The sequence below is a fragment of the Leptonychotes weddellii genome, chromosome 16 (assembly GCF_054177405.1).
Source record: "Leptonychotes weddellii isolate Sample4059 chromosome 16, ASM5417740v2, whole genome shotgun sequence".
Classification (NCBI taxonomy): Eukaryota; Metazoa; Chordata; class Mammalia; order Carnivora; family Phocidae; genus Leptonychotes; species Leptonychotes weddellii.
This window is the reverse complement of record NC_138384.1, coordinates 50472914-50484649: the sequence shown is the minus strand read 5'-3', so window position 1 is coordinate 50484649 and position 11736 is coordinate 50472914. Positions and strand designations below refer to the sequence as shown.

At 55.2% G+C, this 11736-nt stretch overlaps 1 protein-coding gene across 7 annotated transcripts; it reads right to left on the bottom strand.

The window, feature by feature from the left end:
* Positions 1-654: 654 nt before the first annotated feature.
* On the bottom strand, positions 655-11730 carry ZNF446 (zinc finger protein 446). Of its 7 annotated transcripts, none has more exons than XM_081807821.1 (7): positions 8976-11730; positions 7342-7722; positions 7063-7264; positions 6696-6790; positions 5023-5107; positions 4707-4799; positions 655-4450 (listed from the first exon to the last, which is right to left on the bottom strand). In XM_081807821.1, exons 1-7 carry the CDS (start codon positions 9051-9053, stop codon positions 3927-3929), a joined length of 1458 nt encoding a protein of 485 aa, XP_081663947.1. In that variant the 5' UTR covers positions 9054-11730; the 3' UTR covers positions 655-3926. The 7 variants fall into 7 exon arrangements, with proteins under 7 accessions (XP_081663947.1, XP_081663948.1, XP_030874553.1 ...); XM_081807822.1 differs by having other exon boundaries at positions 4707-4796; XM_031018693.2 differs by having other exon boundaries at positions 656-4565; positions 8680-11730.
* Positions 11731-11736: the final 6 nt, after the last annotated feature.

Below are 11736 nucleotides of genomic sequence, written 5' to 3'. Positions count from 1 at the left end.
CCTGCCTGTTCTGCCCCCTTCCCTGAATCTGTTCAAAGCAAGGATGGAGAGGAGATGATCTAGGCCTGGCTGGACAGGCATGTCCCTGTCTTAAGGACCTATGACCTTTGAGGACACAGTCATGGCCTTCACCAGGAAGAAGTGGGGGCAGTTGGAGCTTGCCCAGAGGACCCTGTACTGGGAAGTGAAGCTGGAGAGGCTTTAGAGCCCCACACTGCTGGGCGAGGCCAAGCTCTGTCCCCCCCTTCCATCTGTGCCTAAAATTCAACAGTACCACAGGTAGCAATCACTTGTTCTTGGTCATTGCTGTGTGCAGAGTATTTCACTGCATGCATAGCCAGCGTAATTATCCACACTGCTATTGGTGGGTGTATCAGTAAGCACCCAGTCAGGAGGCAGAAGCCGCACAGTAATTTGAACAGGGTAAATTTGATATAAGGAGTTATTAACTATAGGGGCGCCTGGGTGGCTCAGACGGTTGAGCATCTGACTCTTGATTTTAGCTCAGGTCATGGTCTCGGGGTTGTGAGATGGAGCCCCCCATCTTGACTCTGTGCTCAGTAGATAGATTTAGAAATAAATCTTTTTTTCTTATTTTTTTAAAGATTTTTTTTTTTGACAGAGACAGCAATGCACCCCCTAGAAATAAATCTTTTTTAAAAAGTTATTAACTATAGGGGCGCCTGGGTGGCTCAGTTGGTTAAGCGACTCCCTTCGGCTCAGGTCGTGATCCCAGGGTCCTGGAATCGAGTCCCACATCGCGCTCCCTGCTCGGCGGGAAGCCTGCTTCTCCCTCTGCCTGCCGCTCCCGCTGCTTCTGCTCTCTCCCTCTCTGACAAATAAAATCTTAAAAATAAACAAAAGTTATTAACTATAATAGGGGAGTAACTCTTAAAATCCTAGGGCTGAGAGATTGCCCAAAGTAAGAATAAAGTTTCAAGTGGGAGCTCTCTCCTCAAGGTTGGGGCTCAGACTTTGTTGGGGAATGGGTGTTTGCAGCATACTGGGTGGCAGAGAAACTCTCTGGGTTGCCCAAGCCAAGCAGGAAACACCTTGGTGTGGCGGTGGGCCAAGGCGCTAAGGGGGTACACGGAGGGAGTTCATGTGCCGCAGGTACAAGGCCTACAGCTGTATCTGTTGGAAGAGACATTGGGAAGCTGCTTGCTAGCAGGGTACCTTGGGGTGCATGGTATCCACATCAGGAGGATACCGTGGTGAGGTGGTTACTAGGCCGGGCCACGGCTTTGAGCTAGCCGAGAATGCCTACTCTGGGCAGTCTTCCACATGTAGCACTGCTGTGGTAGTAGGTGGAAGAGAAACAGGAAGGCACCTTGTAGTTTCCCTCCAGTGCCCTCTACTGACAAAGCTTAATATGTTGACTGCAAAGGAGAACCGACTACAAGGTCCAGCCCGTTAATGCAGACAGGTAATGATATGGAGCAGAGAGGCAATACACTGATAACTGCAGTGGGCTTGGGCTGTTTTCTGATTTTTTCGCTTTTATAAATAGTTGCTCTAAATGTTTCTGTACATGTCTTTTGGCGCTCATAAGCATTCTTTTTTTTTTTTTTAAGATTTTATTTGAACGAGAGACAGAGTGATCGAGTGAGCAGGAGGAAGAGCAGAGGGAGAGGGACAAGCCGACTCTGTGCGGAGCGTGGAGCCCGACCATGGGGCTCCATCTCACAACCCTGAGATCATGACCTGAGCTGAAACAAGCATTCATTTTTGTTGGGTGCATACCCAGGAGTGGAATTGCTCAGGTAAGAGTATACATAGATTTAGCTGTAGTAGATACTGCCAAGGTTTTCCAAAGTCATTATTTGCTTCATTTCTTTTCTTTTCTTTTTTTTTAAGATTTTATTTGACAGAGAGAGACACAGCGAGAGAGGGAACACAAGCAGGGGGAGTGGGAGAGGGAGAAGCAGGCTTCCTGGGGAGCAGGGAGCCCGATGCAGGGCTCAATCCCAGGACCTGGGATCATGACCTGAGCTGAAGGCAGATGCTTAACGACTGAGCCACCCAGGTGCCCCTCGTTTCTTATTTTTAAAAATTTTATTGAAAAACACTATCACCGTTTTATTCCACACTCCAATTCATCACTGGATGCAGGCCAGTTTTATATTTTTGGCCATGAGCAGTACTAAACCCATTAATACATGGTTGTATTGAGTTTTCTATGCTGTTTAACAAATTGCCACAAACTTAGTGGATTAAAACATCCATTTATTAGCTCACCGTTCTGTAGGTCAGACATCCGGGAGACATTGGCTGGGTTGTCTGCTCAGAGTATCACAAAGCTGAAATCAAAACGTTGGCTGGGCTAGGCTCTTATCTGGAAGACCTGGGAATTATCTGCTTCCAAGCCCATTCAAGTTGTTGGCAGATTGCAATACTTTGTGGTTGTAGGACTGAGGTCTCCGGTTTCTTTGCTGGCTGTTAGCCAGGGGTTGTTCTTACCTTCCAGAGGCCACAGTGTGACTCCCTCTATCTTCAAAGCCTGCAGTGGTGCATCAAATCTTTCTCATGCTTCAACTTTTTTTTTTTTAAAGATTTTATTTATTTATTTTATTTGAGACAGAGAAAGAGAGAGGGAGAGAGAGAGAGCATGAGCAGGGAGAGAGGCAGAGGGAGAGGGAGAAGCAGACTCCCCACTGAGCGTGGAGCCCGATGTGGGGCTTGATCCCAGGACCCTGGGATCGTGACCTGAGCTGAAGGCAGACGCTTAACCGGCTGAGCCACCCAGGCGTCCCTAAAAAATATTTTCTGTTGGAGAACTGCTTGGTGTTGTGGGGGGAGGGGGAGACTTGGAATTGGCTCAAGGAATCCAGTGTTGTTTTAAGGCAAAAAGAAAACAAAAGTCCCATGCTCTCTAGATGCAATAATCCTACTTTGGGAGACTGAGTCTAAGGGAAATAGGCAGAGTCCCACCCCAAGTGTATGCCTGGGAGTGTGCATCACTGGTGATGCACTGGGTACCACGGGGGTGAACAATGAACTATCTGGGCTTGGTAGGAAATGCTGCTGCTGGACAGAAAATGGAATTTTTACCCAGGCATTAAAATACGTTTTTAGTAACAGGGAAATGGGTGAGAAGAGCATGATATATACAGTAACTCCACAAGATGATTTATAAAATGCCCCTACGTGTGACTCCTGGAATAGTCACTGGCATGAGACAGTGGAACTCGGGGTCATTTCCCTTACCTTTGCTCTCTTGTATATTTCAAATTTGTCTAAGTGATCACAGACTACTTTTAAATCACATGGCCCCAGTGACATCCGTTTGTGGGCCCTTCCTCAGAGGCCACCCTCCTTGTTCATCCATACTTGCAAAGAAGTCCCCTTAGTGTCCACTCAAGCTGGGACTCAAGAGCTCAAAGGCCAAAGAGACCAAGGAAAGACATGGTGGCCGAGGAACAAAGGAGGCCAGGTGGCCAGGACTGCTGGCCCTTCTTGTGGGTCCAGCCGCCAGGCAGGAGTGGCACTTCTGATATTCTGACCAGCAGAAAGCAGAGATCAGAATTCTTATGCAGAAACTTCCCATTATAAAAGTGGGATTTTTAAAAAATCTCAAATGTGAAGGGTCATTAGTTTTCCATCTGCCTGCAAACAGAAGCAAAGCATGCTCTCCTGAGCTTTCAGCACCTTCCACACCAAGACATCAGGCCCAGAAGCTTCAGGAAGGGTGGAAAGGGGCAGTTTCTGAGCATCCACCTGGGGCCACTAAGGTCCCAGGAGTAGGGAGAGTCCTTAGACTGTCAGCCTGCATCAGGTCACAGCTGGGGATCTCAGAGCTTGGAAGTCACCAGGCTAAGGCAGTGGGTTCCAAGCCAGGCCCCACCAGGCAGCTTCTTTTACTTACACCCAGGTGGCTGTTTTGGGGAGACTGAAATGGGGCAGGGGACCCTCCTGGGAACTCTGATTCACAGACAGAGGCTGAGCAGCCCCGGGAAGGCTGGAACCAGAGCCCCGGGAACTGTGTCCAGGCCCTGGAGGCTCCAAGGCCCCCAAGATAAGGCCGCCTTCTCGAGCCACTCATGGGGCTTCGGGCCGGTGGCTCTTCCTGTGGATGACCAGCTGGGACTTCCAGTCGAAGCCACGGCCGCAGTCTCCACAGAAGTGGCGCCGCTGACCCGCGTGGCTCTTGCGGTGGATGACCAGCTGCGACTTCCAGCTGAAGCTGCGCCCGCACTCCTCACATGCATAGCTCCGGGGCCCTGGGAGCACGCGCCGGGGGTGCCGGGGTGTGCCTGGCTCCCGGGAACCCTGTGGCAGCTTCTGAGCACCCCCGATGGCCAGTACCGGGGCCCGTGTACCCTGCCCATCTGCGTGCATCCGGTGGTGGATGACAAAGACTGATTTCCAGTCAAAGCCTCGGCCACACAGCTCACAGGTGTAAGGCTTCCTCCGCGGGGCACCAGGCTCCAGCTCTGCTCCCAGCATTGCCCTGGCAGACACAGAGGCCCCAGACGGGCCCTCCCAGGTGACAGACCCCGGGCCCCGGGGTGGCTGGGCCTCTGGGCAGTGGGGCGGACCCTCGCAGTGGCTCTCACTCTCATCTCCTGGGGGAAGGAGAGGCGGCAGTCCCAGGTAGCCCAGTGCCCTTCACATTGGCCCACCCTCTCCCGCCAGGTGTGTGGGGGCAGACAAGCTCCCACCCCACCAGAGAACAGGTGGTTCAGGTCGCATGGAGGAGCACTCACCTGGGTGGAGGCTTCTTCGACCCTCTATCCCTGTACGCATGGCCCCTGGCCCCGACTCAGCCCCTGCCTCCGGCGGGGGGGCTGGTATCCCTGCTGGGGTGAGGGACAGTCAGGGAGCAGTCCTGGCATGGGGGTGGGTGAGGGGCTCTTACATACTAGGGGCAGGGTGGGGGCCCCGGTGGGTGACACGGTGCCCCCAGGTAACGAGCGGGACCTCAGGTGAGCACTGGGAGATGTGCACAGGGAAGGGCCGGGCAGTGAGCCCTACAGCCAGTGGTATGCAGACACCAAAGGAGGGGTCATGGCTGGTCCTCACCCAGGGAGACCACCGTGCCATACTTCTCCAGCATTGCGTCCCAGTACAGTTCCTTCTGTGACGGGTCCAGTAGCCCCCATTCCTCCTGTGGGGATATGGCCCATCACCCTTGGTGCCTGTCCACCCCCCATTCTCCGCCCCGCCCTGCAGTGCCCTACCCTGCCCATGTCCCCTAGTCACAACTTTACTAATTACTTGAGGGAGCAGGCAGGTTACCTAAGGCTCTTTTGCTCGATAAGGATGAAGATGAGAAGGGTGTGTGAAAGTTGGGAAACAGAGCAGAGAGGAGCTGTCTTCAAGCTCACTGGGGGGATACTGTTAGCACCTGTCGCCCTCAGAAGCCCCACTCCATAGTCTAGCCAGACAGACTGGAGCTGAGAACCCCCTGATGGGTTCTGCGGGAAGCCTAGGTGGGGGCCCGATACGACTGTCCCCACCTCCTTGCCTTGAACAGTGTGCTGCATTGACAGCAAAAGGCCTGGGGACCCAAGGGGATCCAGCCACCTCTCCCCAAGCCTCTGGTTATAAAAGTAACAGAGATCCTCCTTGGGGGAGCTGCTGAAGGCCGTCAGCATTCCTAGATGTGGGGACCTGGCTGTGGGGAGGTTGAGGGTAGGAGGACTCACATTAGGAGGTGCAGCCAAGCATCCCAGAGTTCAGATGTGTGTGAGTGGGGCGGTGGGCTGGCTCCTGCCTGTTGCCAGAGGGTGAGCTCTGGTGGTCGAAGCAGGACCCTTGTGGACTTTACCAGGGGATGCACTCCCTGTCCCTGGCTTCTGCTCTCCTTGCCTCCCAAAATCCCATCATCTGGGGCTTTGCTGGGGTGGGAAAAATAATCCTGACAGACAAACCACTGGAGGTCCAGGCACAGGGAGGAGACAGCCACATGAAGCCACAGCTGGAATGCTGTTGGCTGGAGATCAGGAGGCCTTGGAGGGTGTGGCCTGCCCACCCAGCTGTTTCCCACTGTGCCATCAGACTGTGGAGAGAGCCCGGAGGAAGTTTTAGCCTCCAAGCACATCTCAACCAGCTCTTCCACCGGGAACGCTCCCCAGTGGAGTGGCTTAGGAGAAAAACTGCTGGGAGAGGATAGGAGCCCTGCTGTCCACACTCAGGAACCGAGCACTCCAGGTAGCAGGGGCCTCAGTGGAGCTTCCATGCCTCGCTGGCCACAATCCAGGTTTGGTTGGCCTTTGAGGAAAGCCCCAGGAAAGAGGAGGCTGCAGGCTATGGTCTAGCTATCTCCATTCTGATCTCTGGTGGGCTAGGGAGGCCAGACTGTTGTGTGGTGCTCAGGCTTTCTTGCCAAGGTTCATCATCTTGACCCCTCCCCACGTGCACATGAGGGTTCAAATCCCCAAGTACCAGTTTAAGACTGCTGGGTGCTTCAAAATCCCCAATTTCTCTGTAAATGAGGAAGCCTACCAGTTCCAGTCACTCCAAACCAGATCCCATGGCCTGAGGCCCAAATTTTCCCCAATTTTAGAGAGACCACCAGCCTGTCCCTGTCCTGCAGGACCTGCAGGAGGGACCCTGATACCAACTCCATTTCTAGGCAGCAAAGAGCACAAGAGCTGCTAGCCAAGAAGCCTGAAAAACTAACAGAGCAGAGTGGCCACCAAGGACACACTCCTCTTACTGTGTGCCTGCACCTCTCTCCTGGGGCTGCTTACCTGAATCCTGGGTGGGTGGAAGGATGTGGAGGCTGGTTCCCGGTGTCCAGGGTGCCCCTCGCGGGACTGGGCTGGATTTGGGGGGTTGGAAGGTGCTAGGAAATGAGGCAGATGAGGGTCAGGGGCCGCTCCTGTGAGCCATGGCAGGTGAGCTGGTGTTGGTGCCGCAGCCCTGGCCTTCCTCTGCCAGGAGGCAGGAGGCTACTGTGTGTGCCAGGCACACGGCAGGCAGCCCACCACTCCTTTCCTCCTGCCTCCTGGGGACCCAGCTCTGCAGTCTGCAATCCTTCCTGAGTCCCCATCCCATCTGGGGACATTCACATTCCCTCCGGGAGCCCCCCAGACCTTGTGTGGCTCCCACTCTCACCCATCTCCTGCCCATCAGCATCTGGCTCCTCCTTCACACTGCAGCTAAGCTGGGCAGACTTCTCCATGTGGGTGTCCTGTGAGGCCTCCCCAGAGGTCGCCCTGAGGAGCTCCACTGTCCCTGAAGGGTGGGAGCTCCCCAAGGACTCCTCTGTCTTCTGTGCTGCCGGGAGCACCACTTGCTTCAGGATATGGGCTGTGATCTGAAGGGAAGAGGAAAGTCACAGGGGCTCTAGTTTGGCTCCTGACCCTTCAAGAAGTCAACACTGGCCACACTCACCCAGCCCAGCAGCTGCCCAGGGTCATGCTGCAGGCCCTCGACCAGGGCTACAGCCTCCTCAGGGCTGCCTGGCCGCTGGCCCCGCACCCAGGCCTGGATCTCCGGAGGCAGCGTGCCCAGGAACTGCTCCAGCACCAGCAGCTCCAGCATCTGCTCCTTGGAGTGCGCCTCGGGCCGCAGCCACTGGCGACACAGCTCCCGGAGCCGGGCCAGGGCCTCTCGGGGACCCGCCACCTCCTGGTAGCAGAATCCCCTGAAGCGCAGGCGTGCTGCCTCAGGCTCCTCCAGGATAGCCATGGGGTCCACAGAGGGCAGGCGTGGGGGGCCCAGTGGGGATGGCATTGTTGTACTGGGTGTCTTCTTGTAGCCAACAAGAGGGACCTGCAGGAAAGGAAGGGTCAGGGTGCGGGCTAAGAAGCCATGGCCAGGGTAGAGCAGACAGGCCCAGCCCGGGGGGCTGGGGTGGGTGAGGGAGGACCCTGGCCCAGGGATGCATGAGGCTGGGAACGCTTCCTGGAGGGGTCACAGGAGAGGGCCGCTGACAAGAACTGAAGGCCGAAGGAAGCCTTGCGGATGAATGCTTTGGAGGCAAGTTGTCCAATGGAGCTTCCAGGAAACTGCAGGGGGTGATGAAGAGGTAAGCAAAAGGAGTCATCGCAGGCTTCCAGGGTCTGACTCATGAGCCAAGGAAAGTGACAGGCAGGAGGCCGAGGGACAGGCAGCCAGGGACTGGGTGAGGCCATCACCCCTGGTGAGCGGGGGCAGTGAAGGTGGGAAGAGGCAGCAGTAGGATACGGGGCCATGCTGGGCCATGGTGGGGTGCGCGTCCCCATGATCGCCAGGACAGCGGGACATGTTGACTCAAGTGGGCACCCGGGGGGCCGGCTAGAAGTATGAGGCACGTCTGTGCCATGGGTCGAGGCAGGGACTGTGGACGCGCTCGCTGACCACAGCGAACTGTGACTGACTCACACCGCCCGAACCAAGCATGTGAAAAGCAAAACAAAACAAAACAAAGCTACGAGTTGCGGACACCGTGGCCCGACCGTCAAGAGGGTCTGGAATGAAACAAGGCCACCTGGGGGGCCCGTCAGACCAGCTAGAACCGGCCTGAGCCCCCGGAGTCCGTCTCCCAAAAGGGAGGGGCAAGAACAGCTCTCGCCAGAGGAAAGGGAACGCCGCGCTGGGTGGGAGGAATGGCCGGGCTGAGGCTAGGAGGTGGAGCGCGCAGGGCACGTCGGGAGGTAGGCGGACACTCCGGAGTGCGGGAGCACCGAGCGGCCGGATTCCCGGGGAAGGAAAAAGCCGCGCGCCCCGCCCAGCCGAGCCCGCGCTCACCTCCGCCGCGGCGCGGGCGCCAGGAAGCCCCTCCGGGTAAGGGGCCCCGCCTCCCCGCCCCTCCCCGCCCCTCCCCGCGTTGCCATGGCGACTGCGCCCTGGCCAATCACGCGCCTGCTGGGCAGGACCCGCCCCCTCCCTTCGGACTACGTTTCCCGTGAGACTCAGCACGCAAGGACGGGCGCGGCCTCCGCCAGTGGACGCTCATTTCCAAAGGCCTCTCACGACTGAGAAGAGCTCCGGTCCTCTTAGGGAAATCTGAAGAGTCGCAGAGTTTGGGGGCTCCCTCCCCGCACCGGCGACCGCTCTTCCTTTGCATCCGACCCTAGACTCACCAACGGCCGTGATGGACGGTATGTTAGAATCCTGCGCATGTGCACAGTGGACCCGGCGCCTATTGGCAAGTGAGGTGAGGGGGGAGGAGCGTGACCTTACGGCCATTCAGAGCCAGCACCCCACCTAGGCCCCTCCCCAGCGCTCCTCTTGAGGCTTCGTTCTAGGCGCTGAGCAGTCCCCTTGGTAACCGCTAGAGGACATCCGCCCGCCTCCCTCTGTTTCCAAGGAAACGGCCAGAGCGTCGCCCGGTCCTCCTGGGAGGCCGGAAGTGACGGCCTGTGTAGTGTAGTTCGGCGGAGACTCGCCTCCAGGTGGTCCCAGGAGGAAGCAGGGTCCGGACCCGGAAGTCCGGCCTAATCTGTGGACTTTCTCCGCCAACCCCGGGAAGGATTCCAGCGAGGACGGTGCTGGGGTCCTTCGTTCGACCTCTGCTGAGCGCCCTGAGGACATCGAGAACAAGGACCAGGGTGGGCACTCATTTACACAGGAGGAAACTGTCCCATGATTTATATCCTCAGAGTCTCAGACATGTTTTCAGACGTCAGTACTGCGAAGTGAGGGATGAAGGTTTTTGTCCAGCTTATGGGACGCTGCTAACGTTTTACACTGGGTACCACAACTAGTAACAGTTATCTTCAGTTTATCTCAGTAGGCAAGAATCACACTGTGGGAAGGGGTGCTTCGCTTCCAGAAATCAAGTAGCTGAACCATGGCTCATTCAATCCTAAATTGCATACGCCTGTTTTGATTTCTTGTGATACCTGCTAATACCTAGCTGCCAGCACTCAATGAAGAGCAGTGGTCTTACACACTGATTGGAAGCTCTGAGCATCTGCATGGCTGGGGCCTGTCAACTCTTCTATATGTCATCAGACTGAGCTGTTTTGTGTGTGTGCGTGTGGGAGGGGGGAGGACTTAGATCGTTTCTCTGGAACTGTATGGATTCCCCAGAAATGACTCTTCACCATCCACTCTATGGGGAGAGCTGGTGCTCTAATAGCTTTGGTAGCTCTCCCCAAGTCATCTTTGTTTTAAGTCTCCTCTCCCAGGGGGCTGCTGGTTTGCATGCCTTCTGGAGTTCTGCAGTATAAGCCTGTTGGGACCTCAGTCCACTTCCCCCAGTGCCAAATCAGTATTTGGCTTTCTCTAAATCAGAGATAGATCCCACATCTGCATCTGCTTCCAGTTCCAGAATGCCATTGCTGTGGACCCGTTTCACCATCCTCATTCTTGTGGGTTCATATTTTTAAACACTTTCATCTCTGTAGCTTCAGTGGGTTTTTGAACCAAATGAAATGCATGTGTTCACACCACCATCTTGCCCCAAAGAGCTCAAGGGCACTTTTACACTCAGCCTGTTCAGGATCAAGAGAAGGACTAGCCTGACAGGACAAGGCTCAACATGACCACAGAAGTTTAGGGGAGGGCAATGTAAGGCCCAAGAGAGGGGAAAGCAGGTAATTATGGTTACTGTTCCCATAAGACCAGAGTGTGGGCCACTGACCAATCCTAGGTACTGGGAGGGGTGGGTTTGAGAAGGGTAGAGGAAGTGAGGCATAGCAGGGGCCAAGCACACAGGTGAGAAAGAGCTCAATGAAGTGGGGAGATGGCATAGGACATCAGACCCAGGTCAAGGGGTCATGAGAGCTCCAGGAGCTTCAGTCCAAGATGCAGAAAAGGTTGTGTATGACTTGAGTACCCACTTGCTGTTTGACAGTTGCCTTTGCTCCTGAATCCCATGGGCTCCCAAGAGCTATCAGAGTGCAGGTTTGTCTGCATTTCACAGCTGTGTAGACTGAGAATGGCACCCTCATGATGCCATTCTAAGGGAAGGTAAGATGGGGGTGAGGCCAGAGTGTGTACCAGAGCAGAGGAGAAAGGATGAGTCAGTCCAGGAGGGGTGAACAGTGGCTTGGAGACCTGTAGGGGACCAGAAGACCTGGCACTGAGGACCTGCATCTAAGGGTCTTTGGGAGTGGGTTCAGCAAGACTCCTCTCCTTGCAGGATTAGTGAGATTCCAGAATAAAAGAACTCTGGCACTGCTGGGAGGAAGGGAGTGAAAATGGGAGGGCGATAGATCTGTGGGCATAGTACATGACACATAGCTGCCAAATCTTGGGTGGACTAGAAGACCCATCAAACTGGAGTCAGTCTTTCTGGCCACTATTGGTGACCCCTGCCTAGAATCCCTGGCCTGGATGCACAAAGATTCATATCCAGATAGCTAAGTCCTAATTGGGGCCACCCCATGCAATCCACCCTGCCTAGATCTCCTGGGCTAACCGCACACCTCTGGCTGCCAAGGAGATAACAGTTATCACAGAAAGTCAGTGGGCCTCAGACAAGCTACATATCTATCCTCTGGCCTCAAAGAGACATGGGTCAAAGCCAAGTCCCTGCAGCTCTGTGACAACACACACTGATGGCATGTCTGCAGTGTGCTAAGATGAAACAGGCATCAGACTGTTACCATGCACATGTTTGACAAGTTTTTATCAGGAAGCCTCTCTGGACTGTGCCATTAAACCCTTCTGAACCATGACCTGGAGGCTGGAAGGGGAGGCTGAGGCTGTGGACTTCCCAGTGCTGTGCAAGGATTTACACAATGTGCATCCATTCCAACTTCTAATTTTTGCTCTTTCTTTTTTGTTCCCAAGTAAAGAGACCACTAACATCCCTGGGTGTGAGGACTGAGGTCAGGATGGGCCCTGGTCTGCTGA

Bases quoted from the DNA above. Each gene is read 5' to 3' on its own strand.
- ZNF446 (XM_081807819.1), bottom strand. From the start codon at position 9,053: ATGCGCAGGATTCTAACATACCGTCCATCACGGCCGTTGGTGAGTCTA. The intron at 7,265-7,341 runs GTGAGTGTGGCC...TCTTCCCTTCAG, and splicing joins CTGGGCAGCTGCTGGGCTGG to ATCACAGCCCATATCCTGAA. The intron at 5,108-6,695 runs GTAAGCAGCCCC...ATATCCCCACAG, and splicing joins TCCACCCACCCAGGATTCAG to GAGGAATGGGGGCTACTGGA.